Source organism: Ammospiza nelsoni, chromosome 8 (genome assembly GCF_027579445.1).
Source record: "Ammospiza nelsoni isolate bAmmNel1 chromosome 8, bAmmNel1.pri, whole genome shotgun sequence".
NCBI classification, from domain to species: domain Eukaryota; kingdom Metazoa; phylum Chordata; class Aves; order Passeriformes; family Passerellidae; genus Ammospiza; species Ammospiza nelsoni.
The window spans coordinates 32,921,717-32,941,962 of NC_080640.1; the positions used below are offsets into that span (position 1 = coordinate 32,921,717).

The window sequence follows — 20,246 nt, forward strand, 5'->3', positions numbered from 1 at the left end:
TGTAAAAACAGATAACGGCCCAGCATATGCTTCGCAGAAAATGCAAGCATTCTTTCGTGCTTGGGGCATTGAGCATTCAACAGGTATTCCACATGTCCCCACGGGCCAAGCAATTATTGAAAGAGCTCACAGACTTCTTAAATGTCAGGTTCAAAAAAAAAAAGGGGGAATGCAACAGGAGTCACCTCAAGTGAGATTAGATAAAGCTGTTTATGTGTTAAACTTCTTGCGTCCCCTACCTGACTCACAGTTATCTCCAATCTTTTGCCATTTTTCTTCTTTGAATTCTAAGCAACCATATTTCCATAGAAATGTCAAGGTATGGGTCAAGGATTTGATTACTGGTATGTGGTCTGGTCCAGTGGAACTGATAACCTGGGGAAGGGGTTATGCTTCTGTTTTGACAGATAATGGTCCTCGATGGGTTCCTGCTCGCTGTGTCAAACCTTACCTAGAGTGTGCAGGAAAGGAGAGGATCGATGGCTCCGCAGCTGAAGCAGAACATGCGGATGACACTGGCTAAGACCATATATCAGTACTTAAAGATGGATGAAGGAAGAATGGGAATTTTGTTGATGGTTGTGATTGTGATTTGTGTGTCCCCTCTCTGCTTGGGTTTTTGCAAAGGGCCCTGCAAAAATCCATAGCAGCTGTATTTACAGGTCAAAAACAAAAAAGGGGGAATTGTGGAAGGGGCTAGCAGCGGGCCTGTTAGCTAAAGGAGTGAGAAGTAAGAAGAAGAAGAAGCTGATCAGGAGCTTTCTCCAAGGCTGTAACCAAGGAGATCGAGAGAAGGAAGATAAGAGCATTCTGCAGCTGGATGAAGCATTTTTAGAAAGTTAGGTGGAGTCAGAGTAACTTTTCACCAATGACATGGTATTGAATTATTGTGGCCAATAGCTAAGGTAGAGGAAGGGTAAACAACTGGAAAGTGTATAAAAGATCAGCCATTTTCATTAATAAACTGTTGCCAAGTGTCACCAACTGAGACTGCTTGTGGTCTCTGCCTTATGTCGTGACCGCCTCGACTGCGACAGCAGACTGCACAGTGCATGTTGTTACCATGCAGGATAGGCTGGTAGGGAGCCTTGTTGAGCTCCCTGACGTTTTGCCAGAGCGCATGAGTCACAGGGCGTCTGTGAGGGTGCCAGGGTACAGACTGTGTTAGAATTGTTCAAATGGAGATGGGCTGGGGGAAGATGTGCTGGTTGGAGTCCTCCTGGGGCCTGGTGATTATGACATTGTAGCATTCTTGATATTTGGTGATACCAGGAGGAGCATCAATAAAGATTTACATTCAAGTTCCTGAGGGCAGGCTTTGGCCTATTCAGGAGACTTATTCTGAGAGTTCCTTGGGAAGCAGCCCCTAAAATCAAAGGACTCCAGGTAAGGTGGGCTTCAAAGCAGAAATGCTGAGGGCACAGGAACTGACTGTCCCTGTGTGCCCAAAGAGGAGTCGACAAGGCAAACATCCAGCCTGGATGTTCAGCAATGTTTTGCAGGAACTTAGGAATTAACGGAGGACGTATCAGCTTTGGAAGCCAGGTTTCTCAGGAAGTGTTTAAAGGGATTGCCAGGGCATGTAGGGAAAAAAAGAGGGAGGCCAAAGCTCAGTTTGAACTTAATGTGGCAACTTCTTTAAAGGATACTAAAAAATGTTTTTACATATATATTAATGGTAAAAGGAAGGGTAAGACCAGGTTTTGTTCTCTTTTGGATGCGGGAGGGAACTTTGTAACTGCAGATGAGGAGAAGGCAGAGGTGCTCAATGCCTTCTTTGCCTCAGCCTTCAGTGGGAACACAGCTTGTCCACAAGACAAGTGTCCTCCTGGGCTGCTGGATGGTGCCAGGGAGCAGAATGGGCCCCCTGTTATCCAGGAGGAGGCAGCCAGAGAACTGCTGAGCTGCTTGGATGTTCATAAATCTGTGGGCCCAGAGGGGATCCACCCCAGGGGGATGAGGGAGCTGGCAGATGAGCTTGGGAAGCTGCTCTCCATCATTTACCACCAGCCCTGGCTCACTGGGGAGGTTCCAGATGGCTGGAAGCTGGCCAGTGTGACACCCATCCACAGCAAGGGTGGGAAGGAGGATCCTGGCAATTCCAGGCCAGTTAGCCTGGCCTCAGTGCCCAGTAAGGTCACGGAGCAGTTCATATTGATTGCAGCAGGCAGCACTTCCAGGATGGCCAGGGTGTCAGAGCAGCCAGCAGGGGTTTAGGAGGGCTGGGGCGTGTGTGACCAAGCTGGTCTCCTTCCATGAGCAGGTGACCCTGCTGGTGGGTGCAGGAAAGGCTGCAATCCCAATTGTCGGCGATTTCCAACACCTGCTATTTCTCCCCTCTTTTCCTGCATGGATTTGACAGTTCTTCCTTTCCTCCCACAGAGCTGCAAAGCAAAATGCCTGCCTGCCCCATGGCCATCCCCACCACCTTGTCTCTCTTTCTCTCCCCTTTACTTGGCGCCACTTTCTCCTTCCTCCTGCTCTCCCTGCCAGCTCCAGCAAAGCCATTTCCCCCACTGGCACCAGCTGCCTCCTGTCCCTCGCTCCCATTTTGCCCACTCTGAACTCCTGGAGCTGCTGACAGTCACCCCATTTTTGGGTGTGCTGCCAGGGCTCAGGAGCATCCGGGAATGGGCCAGGTCGAATGCAATGGCACTTGAGGAATATTGACGGGGAATGCAATGGCACTTAGGGAATGTTGCCGGGGAATGCAATGGCACTTAGGGAATATTGCTGGGGATCAGGAGCACCCGGAAAGGAGCCAGGTGCAGAGTGAGAGCATTTGGGGTGTGTTGCCTGAGCTCAGGAGTCACAGCTGGTGAGCGACCCTTCCAGGGGAGGGGCTGTGTTAGAACTGTAGTTTGTAAAGAGGGATGGGCTGGTGGGAGCTGTGCTGGTTGGAGGCCTCTTGGGGTATGGTGATAATGAAATTACAGTGTTCTTGATGTTTCTTGATATCAGGAGGAACATCAATAATGTTTTTACATTGGACTTCCTGAGGGCAGACTTTGGCCTGTTTAGGAGACTTACTCAGAGACTTCCTTGGGAAGCAGCCCTTGAAAACAAAGGACTCCAGGTAAGGTGGTCATGCTTCAAAGCAGAGATCTTGAGGGCACAGGAACAGACTGTCCCTGTGTGCCCAAAGAGGAGTCAATGAGGCAATGTCCAGACTGGATGGGCAGCCTTAAGAGCCTGATAGGAGAGATGTGGGACTCCAGGCAGTTCTTCACAATGCAGTTTATTGTATCCAAGGTGTTGCAGCCCAGGGTCCAAGTATCCAAGTCCAGGGGTGTGGGTGACAGAGCTGTGCCTACAGCTGTCAGCTCCGGCTGCAGACAGGCCTGAGGACACTTTAGTTTTGGTTACATTGCATTATAGACTTTGCTGAGCATGTTAATACATAAGAACCAATCTATACTTTAACTTTTACCTATAGCCTATTATAAGTACTATAATTACCATATTCATGCTACTGTTTTCCAGTCACTAAAAGTTAGTGGGTTACATTTAAGGCTAAAAGTGGTTTTTCAGTTTTCTTCCAGGGGAAAATTCTTTGACCTTTTTTCTACTCACCACATTGACATGCCTTGCTTGCCTGTGGCATCTTTCTGTTTGATAAAAGCAGTTCTCACTGGAGGCAGGTTTATCCTTTGCTCTAAGTCATAAAACCACTCCTAACTAACATACCCTTTGCCTTCTTAGTTATCCAGTAAGACTGGCTCAGCAATTCTTTTCTGTATCAAAACTTGCTTTCATTTCTCTTCTTTCTTCAGATTCTACATTCAAAAATCTTTCTGCCAAGCATTTTCATCCTTCCCAACAGGCAACAAGGTTTTGAAGGAGAGCTTAGGAATAGAAGGAGGACGTATCATCTTTGGAAGGAGGGTCAGGTTTCTCAGGAAGTATTTAAGGGTGCTGCTAGGGTACATGGGAAAAAATTAGGGAGGCCAAAGCTCAGTTTGAACTTAATTTGACATTTTTGGAAAGGATAAAGAAAACATGTTTTTACAAATATATTAATGGTAAAAGGAAGGGTAAAACCAGCCTTTGTTCTCTTTTGGATGTGGGAGGGAAATGCAGATGAAGAAAAGGCAAAGGTGCTGAACTGTTTCAATATTGGGTCAACAACCGATGATGGACTTCGGACATGGTTAGCATAAGAAATTTGATAACAGGGTGCCTTGGCAATAGCAAACAGAACTTTGAGGATTAAATCAGGATTACAAGAAGATTGAATCACATGTGTTTACAGGAAAAAGAAAATTACATAGGACTTCTGCAAGCAAGAGATGTTTGTTTATGTGATGATTAACCCAATCGCTGTAGTAGAACATTACACATCTTCCTAGACTAAGTATATAAGCATTTGTATCCCACAATAAAATCCTTCCATGAGCAGGTGACCCTGCTGGTGGGTGCAGGAAAGGCTGTGGATGTGTCTGTCTGGGCTCCAGCAAGGCCTTTGGCAGTGTCTGCCACAGCTCCCTCCTGGAAAAGCTGCAGCCCAGGGCTGGCACAGGAGCACTCTGTGCTGGGCTCAGCCCTGGCTGGATGGGCCAGAGAGTGGTGCTGAGGGTGCTGCATCCAGCTGGGGCCAGGCACCAGGGGTGTCCCTCAGGGCTCTGGGCTGGGGCCAGCTCTGTTCAGTGTTTGCACTGACCCCATGGATGAGGGCATTGAGGCTTTCATTAGTGAATCTGCAGAGGACTCTGAGCTGGGAGCTGTGTCCATCTGTGGGGAGGTAGGAGGGCTCTGCAGAGAGACCTGGAACTGTTGGATGGATGGGCAGAGTCCAAGGAGATGAAGTTTAATAAATCCAAGTGCTGAGTGCTGCATTTTGGCCACAATAACCCCTGCCATGCTCTGGGCTGGGGATGGTGTGGCTGGGCAGTGCCCAGGCTGAAAGGGACCTGGGGGTGCTGGTGACAGCCGGCTGAACGTGAGCCAGCAGTGTGTCCTGGTGGCCAGGAAGGCCAAGGGCTCCTGGCCTGGATCAGGAATGGTGTGGCCAGCAGGAGCAGGGAGGTCACTGTGCCCCTGTGCCTGGCCCTGGTGAGGCCACACCTGCAGTGCTGTGTCCAGCTCTGGCCCCTCAGCTTGGGAAGGACGTTGGGACGCTGGAGCGCGTCCAGAGGAGGCAACGAGGATGGAGAGGGGCTGGGAACACAAACCCTGTGAGGAACCCCTGAGGGAGCTGGGGGTGCTCAGCCTGGAGAAAAGGAGACTCAGGGGTGCCCCCATCACTCTGTACAGCTCCTGAAAGGTGCCTGTGCTCAGGTGGGGCTGGGCTCTTTCTCCAGGCAGCACTGACAGAACCAGAGGACACAGCATTAACCTGCACCAAGGGAAATAAAGGTTGAATATTAGGAAGAAGTTTTTATATAAAGAGTGATAAAGAACTGGAATGGTCTGCCCAGGGAGGTGTTGGAGTCACCATCCCTGGATGTGTTAAAACCAGCCTGGATGTGGCACTGGGTGCCAGGGTTTAGTTGAGCTGTTGGGGCTGGGTTGGACTCGATGGTCTTGGAGGTCTCTTCCAACCCAGCCCAGAGATTCGGTGATTGTGTGAGCGCGGGCAGCCGCTCCCTCGGCTGCGATCCCAGCGCAGGGGGCACATGGGGGAAGCCGGCACCAGGAACTCGGCAGAACCCCCCGGCCCTCACCGCGGCCCCCTCGGCCCGCAGCGAGCCCCGAGCTGGGGCAGCACCGACCGCGGTCCCACCGGGGCTGGAGGAGAAGAGGGGAGGGGAGGGGAGGGGAGGGGAGGAGAGGAGAGGAGAGGAGAGGAGAGGAGAGGAGAGGAGAGGAGAGGAGAGGAGAGGAGAGGAGAGGAGAGGAGAGGAGAGGAGAGGAGAGGAGAGGAGAGGAGAGGAGAGGAGAGGAGAGGAGAGGAGAGGAGAGGAGAGGAGAGGAGAGGAGAGGAGAGGAGAGGAGAGGAGAGGAGAGGAGAGGAGAGGAGAGGAGAGGAGAGGAGAGGAGAGGAGAGGAGAGGAGAGGAGAGGAGAGGAGAGGAGAGGAGAGGAGAGGAGAGGAGAGGAGAGGAGAGGAGAGGTTGCTCCTGGCTCAAAAAGACCACATTAAGAAAAAAAGCCCCACACCGGTGAAGCTGCTGAAGAACTGCACTCTCCAGGAAGCTGCTCCTGGGGGTCCCAACGAGCCCAGGCAGCTGCAGCCAGGGGAGGGGCAGGGCAAGACACATCACAACGCTGGTGGTGCTTGGGGTCTGCCAGGTTTGCAGTTCAGGCAGATCAAATTAATCCAAATCGTCAGGGATTTCCACTATGTGCTATTTATCTCCACTTTTCCTGCACGGATTTGACAGCTCTTCCTTTCCTCACACAGACCTGCAGAGCAAAATGCCCGCCTGCCCCATGGCCATCCCCGCCACCTTCCACCAGTTCCAGCCTTGTCCCTCTTTCTCTTCCCTTTACTTGGCACCACTTTCTCCCTCCTCCTCCTGTCCCTGCCAGCTCCAGCAAAGCCATTTCCCCCACTGGCACCAGCTGCCTCCTGTCCCTCGCTCCCATTTTGCCCACTCTGAACTCCTGGAGCCGCCTGCCCGCGGAGCCGCAGCCGCCGTGGGGCCGGGCAATGGTGCAGGGAATGCTGGCAGGGATTCTGGGGCTGGGCTGGGCCAGGCCAGGTGCCCGGGGCCAGCAAAAGCGCTCTGAGCCTCTGCTCCTGCCCCTGGGCAGGCAACAGAACACAGCAGGAAAGGCTCGGAGGTCGGGAAAAGGCCAGGCAGAGATCACTCACCGGTCACTGGTATAAAGGGACACGACTGGGGGGAATTCTTTGAATTTATTATGACACAAATCACGGCAAGAGAAGGAGCGGTGAAGCAGCAGGGTTCAGCCTCGGCAGCAGGACTGTGCCCTCGGCCCCCGGCAGCCGCAGCAGGGGATAAAGGATCCCCGGGCCGAGCAGCGGCTCTGCCCCAGCACGGGGATGTGTCCGGAGCCCCCGCTCCGGGCCGGGCTCGCAGGGCCGAGCGCGGAGCAGGCGCTGAGCTGCTCCTGGAGCTTCCAGCGCTGCTGGATCCGGCGGGCGCGGCACAGGCACTGCCGGGGGCATCGCTCGGTGCCTGGCGGCGTTTGCCGTCCCCAGGGAGAAACTGAGCCCGGCCCGCAGCGCCAGCTCCTCCTCACCCTTCTATTGCAATTGCTCCATGGTTAAACCAAGGGGAAACTCCCTCTTGTCGCCACTTCAAAGCCTGGAATCAAGGGGAGAACGGAGGGTCCCTCTCGATTTAGATCCCTAAATGATGCATAAGGAAGCTATCCCCCCAATTTAATCCCAAATAAAAAGTGAATCGAGGGGGTTTTTTCCCTCAATTTAGCCTCCTAAAAAGAGCGGAAATGCAGTTTCCCTCCTCAATTTCCCTCAACAAAGACCGTTCTGGGGGCTTTTGAAAACCTTTTTCATCTGTGAAGGTCCCTTCAAATGGAGGCTCCCCCTCGATGGAACACTTACAGTGGCACATCTAGAGGTTCCTCTCAAGGGAAGCCCTTTCAGACCAGGGACAGCCCTGTTTGCTCACAGTTTGAGCCTGAAGATGATGAAAGTGGGGCTCTTTCCCTCAATTCAAACAGCACGATGAAAGTTTTCTCCTTCCATTTAAACATGAAAACCATGGAAAACGGTGATTGACCGCCTAGTGAGACACCCAAAGCATTAAAAAGCCAAACACACAAAATCTTGGGTGCATCACAGATGCATGGGGTTCCTCCCCAGTTCAAACACAATTACAGAAAAGCTTTCCCCCCTCCATTTCAATCCCATTTTTAGGGCACTGGGGAGGGACTGGGGGCACTTCCCCCTCCTCACTGCTCACCCCTGGGGCTGCTGCCCCTCGCACAGTGCTGAGCAGTTCCCTCCCAGTTCCCTGCCAGTTTCCCTCTTCCTGGCGAGCCCCGGCAGGGATGGGGAGAGCACTGGGCAGGAGCTGCGAGCGCTGTTCCTTCCCAGGGCTCCTGATATCCCTGCCAGTGCTCCTTCCTGCTCACTCCCGCTGCTCCCACTCTCCCTCCCAGTTCCCTCCTGGCATTCCCTGTGCTCCCAGTTCCCTCCCAGTGTTCCCAGGATCTCTCCCAGTGCTGCCAGCGGCAAAGCCCTGGGGGCACAGCGTGCTCTGCTCTTGCAGAGGCGAGACTGGAGCTGTCAGGAGAGCAAACCCGGCTGGAAGGAGCCCGGGGCGGTGGCGCCCGGCAGGGCTGGCCCGGGAGCGCCCGGGGGCTGCGGAGATTTCCCTGCAGGGCCGGCCTGGAGCCCACGGGCACAGGGGGAGCGCGCAGGGAGCTCGGTGCTGCTCGGGCTGCTGTGACAGGGGTGCAAGTGTTTAATTTGCTTCTGTTTTATGAGAAGATGGCAAAGCTTCATCTTTCTTTCTTCCCCCCATCCCCTTTGTGTTTCTTCTTCCTTTCTTTTTCCTTTCCTTTCATTTCCTTTTCTTTCTTTTTCCCTTCCCTTCCCTTCCCTTCCCTTCCCTTCCCTTCCCTTCCCTTCCCTTCCCTTCCCTTCCCTTCCCTTCCCTTCCCTTCCCCTGTCTGTCTTTCTTGACCTGTATTTACTCAGCACACAGCAGCTGCAGGGTACAGAGTCTGTGGTTGGGGCAATAACACACAGAAAGAAGCAAGTCTCCAAGTCTGCAAAGAGAACAGGACAAGTAACAAAATTATCCAACACGCGCTTTGCGTGTGCTCTGTGTTTCTCCTCTCTTTTACCATTTCCTGCCTTTGTGTCCCTTTCTCTGTGGTTGCTGATGTTACGTTGGAGCAATGTGAGAGCTGCCCCTCAGCATTCAGAGGCAGCTATTCCGTGGCTGTTCAGCTGTACAGCGCTGTTACTCCAGTGTGAGCCCACGCTGCCCTTTCCCTGCCCCTGCAGCAGCCCCAGCAGTCGGGGCACTGCGGGAAGGGCAGGCTGGGCACGGAGAGGCGCGGCTGGCACCGCCTGCCCTCCCGGCAAGGTGCACGAAAGCATCTTCACCGAGGGACAGCGAGCACGGCTGTCAGCACTGACAGACCTTGGGAGGGCCGGGGCTGCCTGTGCAGCACCGAGGGCACCAAAGGGACAGCAGCCACTTCTGTCACCGAGCTGCCAGGCTGCAAACCACGGGGGTGCAGGGCTGGGCTCCCAGCGCTGTGGTTTTTCCTTATTCGGTCCTTTGTTGTAATTTTTGTCTAGGTTTAATAAACTTTTTTAAATTTTTAAAAGTGAGAGTAGTTTCTCACACTGATTTCCAATCTGCTCTTGTAGCAGCATACTGTCAGTAGTACTGAAGGTTGTTATTGTGAGAGGACAGAGAGTTGGCAAAGCTTTGCGAAGCTTCTGCTCCTCCTTCCTCCCCTTGAAAAAGCCGAGTCCCACAGTTCAAGCTACCGCACTGATGCCCTCAGGAAGTTTAGTTTGTGTGATCCATCTTGAAAATGTGACTGAGAAAATACCTGAAATACAGTGTTGATTTCTTTAAGATTTTTCCTGAAATCGTTGGTTTCCACTTGATTTTGATGCTGAAACCATTCATTGTAGCTGCTCTGCACACAAAGAAACCTTTAGACCTGTTTACTCTTACTGCCAGTAGAAGAGAATTTTCAGTAATTTCTGCAGTTTGCAGTAGTAGTCCTAGGATTTGTGTGCATCAGTAATTGTTGTGGTTTGCAATAGGAGGAAAATTTGAACCGCTGAGAAGCTGGACACGGCTCTGTGAAACACACAAGTTAAAGAGGAAACAACCCAGGAACCTCCTCTTTCTTTCTTTCCCAGTGGGCGAGGAGGCGGCGGGCCCCGGGCCCAGCCCCCGTCTCGGCCGGGCCGGGCCGGGCAGCCCTGCCCCGGGTCGGACCCGTTCCCCCGGGCCGGGCCCTTCCCCCCATCGGCCCCGTTCTGTTCTGGCCGGGCCCAGCAGATCAGGGCAGGAACGGGAGGAAGCTGCAGAGAGCAGAAAGGAGCAGGGCTGGCCCGGCTGTGAGATCTCATCAGCAAATCCCCTCCCCAGCGCGGCTGGAACCGAAACCACAACAGCCCAGAACCCACAGTGTAACCCTGCAGTGAGAATTCAACACAGAAAAATAAGTGAACAATCATGAAACCAATCCTATCACAGTCCCAGCTACAGCGTCCTGTCACATGGACCCCTAGCAAAATGCTAACCTTTCAAAGCTTCAATCCTACCTCGAGTAAAAGAAAAACAAAAACCAAAATACAAGCATATAAAAAAGGAACATACAACCATCAAAATCAGTAAAGAAGAAGTTAAATCCCAAATTTAAAAAAAAAGGGAACAATATCCTAATTTGAAAACTGAAATCCTCTTATAAATTATGAAGAAATAAACTTCTTATAAACTTTGAAGAAAAAATAGAAATTTTTTTCCTATTGCACATGAAACTATAGAAAAATGAAAGTATACAAAAAATATCAAACCTCCTTCAAATAATAAAACCTCCATACTAAAATAAAAAAATATTAAAATAACTATAATCCCATAAAAAGTTGAAACAAAAAAATAAAGAAAAATAATCCTATACTTCCAAAAAAAGGAAAAAAAATCTCTGTTACCAGAGATGAAAATAATTTTAAAAATAAATAATAAAATCTTCTACCTTTAAACAACTTATCTTAAAAACAATAACCTGTAAATCAACGTAATCCACCAACAAACTATTGAAAAATCGATCAAAATAAGAAAAACTTCACAATAGCAAAGTTCCACAAAAAACTACTATCCATAAGAAAATTAAAAACCACAAAAAAACTGTTTTCTTTAATCTTATAAAAAAGTCTCCATAACATTAACAAAAAAAAAATTCTCTCCAAAAATGAACTAAAAAAAATATTTTAAAAGTAATAAACTGACTAGAAATTTTAGGTTTAGTTTCTTGACATTATCAGTAAAAAAAAAAGTAAAGGAAAAAAATGGGTTCTGAAAACTTTATTTTAATTCTTACTACTTTTTTTCTTTCAGTTACTTTCCATAAAATTTTATACCCTTTAAAGTTTTAAAACTACGTTAGCTTTCTCCTAATCCTACTTCACAACAAAATATAAATACCTTAGTAATTAAGCAACATGAAAACCCACCACACTCAACAACGCATTAATTTAAAAATCTCAAAATTAAAGAAATCTGAAATTGACAAACCAAAACCACAACAATGTACAATATGTACAAATGTACACTTCATGTACAAATAGAATTGCCAAAAAACAAATATTTCAAGTTGGAACTAAAGTGTTTATGGATTTTATGTTCTTTTGTGTGTCAGAGAAGATTTGGGCTTAAAAGATGAAAATCTGCCTCTATTAAAAACAAAGAGAAATTTTACTTTTATGTCCACTCATTTTACCTCAGATGTCTGTGACTCCTTATTGGTTTTGCCCCCTGAATGTGAATGCAATTTTCAGCACCAGCTGGGCTTTGAGGGAAATGGTATTGGGGACCCTCAAGAAAAGTTTCTCATTTGAGTGGCTGAGACCATGGTGAGGTTTTTAGCATTTCCTTCTCTCAGGTGGGATCTGATGGCCTGAGGTGGCCTTGTCTCCTCAGGGATTTCATGCCCTGAGGAAGCAAAGGCTGATGCAATGTGCTTGATCCTCTCCTGTCTAATGGGGAGGAGCAGCACCCAGCAGAGCTGGAATCACCTTCTCCATTCCTGATTTCTGCTGCCAACAGATCACTGGGCTCTCTCAGGGTCCAGAAGTCACTTTTCCTTTTGGATGGATGGCCTGAAGGCACCCAGGGGCTGCAGGCTGGGACTGCTTCAGAAATCCCTTTGGCTTGGAAGGATCCTTCTACCTGAGAGCTGAACTGAGAAACAGACAGATGTAGTGAGGCCGGGAGCTCACTCAGAACTGTTAGGAGGATCCCAGAGAAAGAGATCCCTAGAAAAGACTGCAATTGTTTTTTATCATAAAGTTTCCAGCAGAAGTTTCTGGACTCCAGAGGAACCATGGAACAGTTTAGCAGTATCAGAAACACAAATTCCACTCTGGGCTGGGAGTTAGGGTTAGGGTTAGCAGCTAACCCTAAAACTCTTGCAGTGGCAGTGGCAGCAGCTCCTGTCAGCATGTTTACCAGCTGAAAAAATGCATGTGACCACAAGATGTGACATTCTCTAGCTAAACAGCTGCAAACCACATAGAGCTCATTTCCTCCATGTGGCTGCCCTCTGACAGCTGGGTCTCAAAGGCTTGGTTACACTGCAGGGATTCAGATGCTCCTAGAATCTCTAGCACTGCTGTAGAAAACTGAATATATGCCTTGTAAAAGTTTACCTCAAGTCGGCACTGACAACTGTACATCAAAAAGTGATTTTCTATCTGACTGAACCAAAACTTCTTTAGAAAACAGGAGACCTTACATTGATGAGAATAATTCATTCGAAATTGCAGTGATTTTCCACTCGAATTTCCATGTGTAACACCGACACTTTTCCCCCTTTCAGTCTGAGATGAAATCTTGATGAACACCTTTGTTTTAAAGTCCCTGTCCCCCTGCAGAGAGGCCTGGAGCTTTCCTTTCCCTGTGCCCAGGGCACTGTGAGCTGCCCTCCCCAGCACCAGAGCCACACGTTCCCCTGCCCAGGTGAGGAGTGAAAGGGGCCCTGGACAGAGCACAAGCTGCTGAGGCAGTGGGCTCAGGCTGTTGTGAGTTCCTGCCCCAACAGCCCATGGGAATGCAAGGGGTGAAAAATGCCCCGAGTGCTGAGCACCAGCAGTGACCCTCAATCAACCTTCCCAATGCTCTCCCTCGAGCTCCTCAGGCTCTGGGGAACACAGGACAGCAAAAGGGGCTCAGTTTGGCCCTTGGATGGTGAGAGGCAAGCAGCAGAATCCAGCCTGGTCTCTCTCTGACCTTTCCTTTAGCACAGGCCTGTGTGTCCCCAGCCCAAAGGCACAGAGGGGGCTCTTTAAACGGTGCCACAATGTCCCCGTGCCCACCGTGTCACTGTCCCACGAGGAGAGAGCCCGGGGGCATCGGGGCCAGGAGAGCTGTGCCAGAGAGCTGTGCCCGAGTGTGCCCGGCCCTGTGTGCCCGAGTGTGCTGTGCCCAGGTGTGAGGGCACACGTCCTGCTCTGCCATGGGCACTGTGTGTGTGTGCTGTGCCCAGGTGTGAGGGCACACGTCCTGCTCTGCCATGGGCACTGTGTGTGTGTGCTGTGCCCAGGTGTGAGGGCACACGTCCTGCTCTGCCATGGGCACTGTGTGTTTGTGCTGTGCCCAGGTGTGAGGGCACACGTCCTGCTCTGCCATGGGCACTGTGTGTGTGTGCTGTGCCCAGGAACACAAGCAAGCACAGGCGCACACTCCAGCCACAGAGAGCAGTAGATGAATGAAAGGTAGGAAAGGTGAGTTGTATGGAGTTCTGTTGGGCTTTATTTCAACCACACACGAAAGGGCTGCAGGGACAATTTTAATTTCATTTATTATTAAACAAATCAGAGCAAGAAAGTGAGAAGTATGCCAAATCCTAAAAATCCACCTTGCCCACATTGTTCACCCCTTCCTGGGCTTAACTTCATCTCCGATTTCCTCCCTCCCTCCTCCCCACACAGTGGCACAGAGGGATGGCTTGTTTTGGTATGAAAGACAGGGATCTGCTAAGGAAGGCAGGAGCCTCCCTGGCAATGGAAAGTGTAAATCTCTCCCCTCTAAATTATTATAATTTTGAAATTAAGAGGCTCTCAGGCAAAGATATGAGAATATTCATACAAGCCTTTATTAGTATAAAAAAGAATAACCAAGTCTAACGCGCGGCGCTGCCCGAGCAGGCCCAGCCCCAGCCCCGCCTCTCTCGCTGCAGTTCCGGGCGCGGCCGGCAGGGGCGCTGTGGGCAGCGGCAGCCGGGTGTGAGCAGGGCAGGGAGAGGCGAGCTCAGGATCCCGGGCACCCGAGCAGGGGGGACAGGGCCCTGCGGCACTGAGGGGTGACACTGAGGGGCCCGTGCAGGGGCTGCTCTCACCAGCACATGCTCAGCCCACAGCCCCACAGCAGGAGAAGCAGCTCTGGGCTGGTTTGTGGCGGTGGCAGAGAATTCCCTTCCCCAAGCAACGTCCTCCTCCAAAGACGAGAGAGAGAAAGAGAGAGAGAGAGAGCAGCTGAGAGACGCTTCCTCACAGTCAGGTGCCTGACGGCAAAAGTTGGCAAAAAAGTTGCTCAAGACTTGTCAGCGGTTCTTGTTCCTCTTCCAAGGACAATCCGAAAGTGTCACATTCAGACAAGTTCGTGATGATTTCCAAGCTCCCAGGGAGATTTGGATTTCCCATTAGAGCTCATTGTGTCATGAGGGCAATGCACTCACTGCAGGCAGCATCGGTGCCAAGATGGATTGCAGAGACTTTTCCTTTGCAGCGCCAGCCCAGCGCCGGCACTGGGGATGAAGAGGCACTGAGGTGGCCCTGAGAGGAAGTTCAAGGCACAAGGCGCAGCTGAGGAAGGACAGCGCTGTGCTGGGCTCAGAGGTGAAGCTGGCACTGCCCAGCGTGGAGAAGGTCCTTTGTGCAGCCCCTGTTACAGGGGAGCTTGGGCCTTGCTGCAGACATACGGCCGCTCATGGGAGCAGTTGTCACTCCTGAATCTCCTGTCAGCCAGGTACACACAGTCGGAATTCCCGAGGACAGGAACCCTGCAGGGAGGAGCAGAGGCAGCGCTGGCTGCCAGGGGAAGCCCTTGTGCCCCTGTGCCCCCAGGCCCTGCCCGGCTCCCCGGCACTCACCGGGAGCTGTAGCTGCTGCCGTCCCCCCAGTGCAGGCGCTCGCCCCGTCTGCGCAGCCCGAGCCAGAAATCGCCGTTCCCGCGGAGGCGGAAGAGCAAATCCTGCCCAGGAGAGAGGAGTGGGAGCTGCCCCGGCCCCTCGGGGGGACACGTGCCCGGGGCTGCCCCCGCACGCCGGGGCTCCTTCCCTGCAAGGCCCCGGCCCAGGGCTGCAGCCCCGGCCCTGCGAGCACCGAGCCCGGCCCAGGAGCGCCCCCAGGCTGCCCTCAGCCACCCCACAGCGCCCGCAGCCCCTCACTCACCATGGCCTCCTCATCCTTGGCAATGGCCAGGGAGGCATTGAGCTCGGAGCACCGTTCCTGACCCTGCTCCCACGTGCTGTAATCCAGTGAGAAGTAGTAGCAGACCCCATTGTAGCCCACCCAGCCACGGGGACAGCCCAGAACCAACAGCGGTGTCACAGGTGTGACTGGAACATGTGGTGCTGCAGGGGGAAGAGGAGAAGGTTTTGAGGATTCCCCTGTGCAGGGAGCAGGGAGCCCGCTCTGCCCCGAGGGGCTGGGCCCAGGCTGCTGCCCCTCCCTTACCTGGCTGCACTGCCAAGGCCGCCCCCAAAGCCAGCACCAGCACCAGGAGCAGCAGAATCAGCACCGCCGTGCCCACGGGATGGCATCTGAACCATTCACCTGGAGCAGGAAAGAGCTGCTGGCTGCCAGAAGCAGAGCCGGCCCTGCAATCTGCTCAGCCCACAGCCAGGGAGCAGAGCAGGGAGCCCTGAGGCAGTGTGGGCCTCCCTCAGCTGGCAGCCAGAGAGCCAAGAGCCTGGCCACAGGCAGGGACACAGCTGTGGCCACAGGCAGGGACACAGCTGTGGGCACAGGCTGCAGCAGGAGAACTGCACAGCCTTGGGGGCAGCTGGGGCTCTTGCTTCCAGCCACGGATGGGGCCCAGCAGAGCACGAGGCCTCTTCCAGACATCGGGAAACAGCCACACACCTGCCAGCCCTGGCCTTGGGAGGGGACACGGGACCCTGCCTAGAGGGCACAGGGGTGGCCCTGTACTCACCCAGGAATCTTCTGAGTCTATTCCCTGTTGCTGATCTGTTCTTCAGGGGATCCTTCACAGCTCCAGAAATGGAGCAGAGTTCACTCTCCTCCTGCTCACGGCCAGTATCTCTCTGCGTGGAATAAACGGCACCTTGCTCTCGAGACATCAGGACTGCTGGCAGATCCTTTGGGAGCTCGGCCTCGGGAACAGCTTTGCAGCTGCGCTGATGGCACCCTGAAAGGGACACGGTGAGAGGTCGCTGCTGGTGCCGGCCGTGCGGGGGCTCAGGAGGGCGGTGGCAGCTGTGGCTGCGCTGTCGCCGCTGCCCAGAGGTGCGGCAGCAGGTGCGGAGACAAGCGCAGCCTCCGGGAGCTCTGCGGTGGCCGCAGCCGCGGCCCCTGTGGCTCTGCAGCCGCTGCAGCCCAGCTCCCTGCCGGGCCGGGCGCTGAGAGCGCCTGCGAGCTGCCGGCTGCTGCTGGCCCGGGGCAGCTGCGGCTCGGAGTCCGCCTGCCGAGGGGCGAGAAGCAGCAGCCCCGGGCTGCTCACCATTGTGCCCCGCATGATTCCCTGCCCCGGCGCCTCGGAGCCCGGGCACACCGAGCGCCGGCACGGCCGCTGCGGCTCCTGCCTGGGCACACGGAGCGGCTGCCGGCGCAGAGCGCAGCGCCGAGAAGCCTCGGCCCCGGAGCAGCCAGGATGCGCCGCTTTGTGCCCGCACCCGGCGCCTGCAGCGCTTTGGGCTCTGAGGCACTGGGTTCAAGTTCATGCCGTGCCAGCCCCGAGCCGGGCACGGACACCTCCCGCCCGAGCAGCGGCCCCGAGCCCGGTGCCGCACGCGCGGGAACGGTGCCGGGCACGGAGCAGCCGCCTCCGTCCTAGCGAGAGCAGCCGCGATGAGCCATCGCTGCCGCGGCACCGGCTCCATCCCGGCCATCCGGGCAAGGAGGAGAGCGCGGGCAGCCGCTCCCAGGGCTGCGATCCCAGCGCAGGGGGCACACGGGGGAAGTCGGCACCAGGAACTCGCCAGAACCCCCCGGCACTCAGCGCGGCCCCCTCCGCACGCAGCGAACCCCGAGCTGGGGCAGCACCGACCGCGGTCCCACCTGGGCTGGAGCCGCCTCCGAGCTCCGCCGCCGCCTCGCCAGGGTCCGGGTGCTGCCGCCACTGCTCCCATCCCGGCCAGACACAACGAGCACGGCCGGTGCCGCCTCAGATTTGAGCCGATTTGACCAATCATATGCGGAACGCGGCCAATTATGGCGCGGCCCTTTTGCTCCCGTCCCCGCCCCGGCCCCTCTCCCCAGCGCTCCCCGCTGCATTTTCCAGGATCGGTTCCTTCTCCTTTCTGGCGCCTCCCGTCGCTCCCGACCCGGATTTGGGGACCTGAACCCTTTGGCTCGGCTGAGCTCATTGGAAAATCCGGGGGCTGCCCCGCATCATCCTGAGCCCACGCTAGGTCCCCGCTCGGCTTTGCCCTCGCTGCCGCCGGCGCTTTCCCCGCTCCCGGGGCTCGGCTTTGCCCGGCGGCTCCGCTTGGCCCCGGCCGAACTCACTCCCCCCGTGGCTCCCCAGCCCTGCGGCGGGGCGAACCCCCGGCATTTGCCGAAGGGCTCTGACTGCCCCTGGTACTGAAGCCTCATAGAACGTGTTCTAGAATGCCTTAAAAATGTGTTGAAATGGTTTTTTAAAGTTAATCTTGAGTTTTTCGTGAATTCTGATTTCTCTGAGAATTGTTCCTGGTGATATTCAAAGCGGTAAATGCAGTGCCTTGTCATTATTATCATGTCCAGCACAACACAATCGAATTTCTTTAACAGAAATGCTGATAACATTTACCATATGCTATTACACTAACTACAATCTCGAGAAGTTCATGGTTTGTTGCATACTTTTCAAATTTTACATTGTTGTTACTTTCGGTACAATTGCACTTTAAAAATCTTGGTAAATCTATGGTTCCTTAAAATTTGTGGCTACCATGAGTTTTCCTCGATCTTAAATTACATAGGGTCAAAGTATTTGTCACACTTTTCTAATCCCTCCAGTAAATCCATCAGACCACTATTTCAGCATGCTTGGTTCACATTTTCAGCACCTTTTGATATTAATAGCAGCAGACTAAGTTACATATCGTAGTACCCAGAACTTTTATGGATATTGATTGTTAGTTTGGTTCTGTTTTTTTTTTTAATTTGATTTTAGTGTTCGTAAGACTAGGCAAAGCTATGTCTGAGTGATGTTAAACTATGTTTTATAACTCAATTGAGTTAATTTTCTTAAGAGTCATTTACGTTGAGGTGGATTTCTGTCAGGTTTGAGTGTTGCTGAGTTGGGATGAGATCAAGTTTCAGTCTCCTTCATTTTAAGCCATTTCATGTTCTATTCCAGTTTTATTAAGACCAGCTTTTACTCGGTATTAGAGATGTAACTTAAATTCTCTTAAGTGTACCTCTAATTCTACTGCGGTGACATTGAATTACATTGCAATTAATTTTAGGCCCTATGTTTATTTTGTTTAAATATGTTTTTTCACATTGCAAGATGTGGTTATTTTCTTCTAGAGATAAGACAGATCCCAGTGAGGCAGCTGTGATGAAACACTGATAAACACCTGCTTTTGCATACAAGAAGATACAGTTTGTTGGGCCCTTGATCCTCTCACAGGTTGCACAGGTGTCAGTGCTGCACTGCCTGACAGGATCATTGATTGTGATCTCTTCTGGTTTAACTCCCACAGATAACACAGGAGAGTGGGTTCTTGTTCCACATTATGGCTGTTATCCATTGTAAGCTTTTCAGTGTTTCAATGCAATGGATACAGGAATGCTGGAAGAATATTGTCTCCAATTCCTGAGACAGTCACCTCTGATGTATTGGTTCCATCATGTGAATTCACTCATTTTTATAACAGGCATTATTCATAAGACACCATTGCCAAATTTATAACTGGCTTTTCATGACTTTAGACATATCTTTGTGTGACTATCTACAAGACATGGTGTCACTTTGGGATCTCTCTGTTTTGTTCTCCAGCTGCAGGTGCATATATTTGAACAGGTGTTACAGGGCTTGCAAGGGTTGCAGGGTGAAGAGAGAGACAAGGATGTTGAATCCATGTTCAGAAGGCTTGATTTATTATTTTATGAGATATATTACATTATTTCTATACTAAAAAGAATAGAGAGAAAAGTTCTCCGAAGCTAGCTAAGCTAAGAATAGAAAAGGAAGGAATAACAAAGTTCTGTGTGCAGGCAGAAAGCAAGACCAGCTCTGCTGTGAGTGATCAGTAAATCCAAACATCCACCAATCACGAATACACCTGTTACATTCCACAGCAGCAAATAACCATTGTTTACATTTGTTGCTGAGGCCACAGCTTCTCAGAAGGGAGAAAAATCCTAAAGAAAGGATTTTTCACAAAAGACGTCTATGACAAACAGGCTGTATGCAGCCGTTCCTTGCACACCTGCTCAGCCTTTAGTCCCTTCTCTTGTTCCAGCAGGATTGCTGTGCCTTCACCCAGTGCTGTCTCGTGATTTTCCTGTGTTTTCAGAGTTCCAGGATGAGATCTCTGGACTCTGTCAAAAGCCTCATCTGAGCTGAGGGTCCTGTGGTCTTTCCCGACCCTTTTGTGACACATCCTCATGGCACAGGGCTGTGACCTGCTGAGGGCAAGGCTGCTCCTGCTCTGTGGGAATCAGACACAGCCCCAGGTATTCTCACAGGAGCACTCCAGCAGTTTGCTGTGCTTGGGGCATCTCCTAGCTGCTATTATTGAGAGATTTGTTTTTAAGGTGTGTGAGGGAGGCCCTCCCACTGAGGGTCTGGGCTCTGGCCAGGCCCTGGCTCTACCTGATTGGAAAATTGCCAACAAACCCAGATGTTTTCTGCCTCAAAACTATATTCAAGTCTCTTGGACTTGGCAATTTGACCCTATACCAATAGCTGGATCAAAATCAGTTGAACATAAACCTAAGATGCTGCGAATTGATGTACAGCTCCCTAAAAGCAAAGATGACGCCATTATTCCTGCAGATTCATTACATAGAATTAAATTAAATACAACAAGAATAAACGAGCCGAGTAAGTCAGAACTGACCCAACTCTTGGGTCATGGGATAAGAGCCGGTTACAGGGATTTAATCACGTTCTGTCCCACCGGTGTCCGGCCGGGACCGGTGTTCAGGAATGCCGGGAACCACCTCCCGTCGGGGACAGGGGGTGACCGGGCCGTCCCGGGGCCCTGCTCGGTGCTGGGGGCAGCGCTGGGGGCAGCGCGGGCGGCAGGCCCGGGAGCGGGGCCGGGGGATCGCGACTGGGACCGCGCTGGGGCTCGGGGCCGCGCCGGGCACCGGGGCAGCGGCGGCCACTCACGGCTGCACTGATTTCCGCGCGTATCGCGATATCACCCTCAGCGCCACCGCCCCGCCGCCGCCATCGCGCCGCTCCTCCCCGGGGGCGGAGCGCTTTGGGCCCCGGCGCG

General features: G+C 52.4%; 1 protein-coding gene across 1 annotated transcript; it reads right to left on the reverse strand.

The window, feature by feature from the left end:
* Nucleotides 1-14,512: 14,512 nt before the first annotated feature.
* LOC132076535 (C-type lectin domain family 2 member D-like) lies at nucleotides 14,513-16,324 on the reverse strand. The gene is made up of 6 exons (XM_059477671.1): nucleotides 16,310-16,324; nucleotides 15,782-16,085; nucleotides 15,304-15,402; nucleotides 15,019-15,200; nucleotides 14,718-14,818; nucleotides 14,513-14,627 (listed from the first exon to the last, which is right to left on the reverse strand). Exons 1-6 carry the CDS (start codon nucleotides 16,322-16,324, stop codon nucleotides 14,513-14,515), a joined length of 816 nt encoding a protein of 271 aa, XP_059333654.1.
* Nucleotides 16,325-20,246: the final 3,922 nt, after the last annotated feature.

Coding starts and splice junctions, on each gene's coding strand:
- LOC132076535 (XM_059477671.1), bottom strand. Junction 15,403..15,781: donor TAGACTCAGAAGATTCCTGG/GTGAGTACAGGG, acceptor TTCCTGCTCCAG/GTGAATGGTTCAGATGCCAT. Junction 14,819..15,018: donor CCAAGGATGAGGAGGCCATG/GTGAGTGAGGGG, acceptor TCTCCTGGGCAG/GATTTGCTCTTCCGCCTCCG.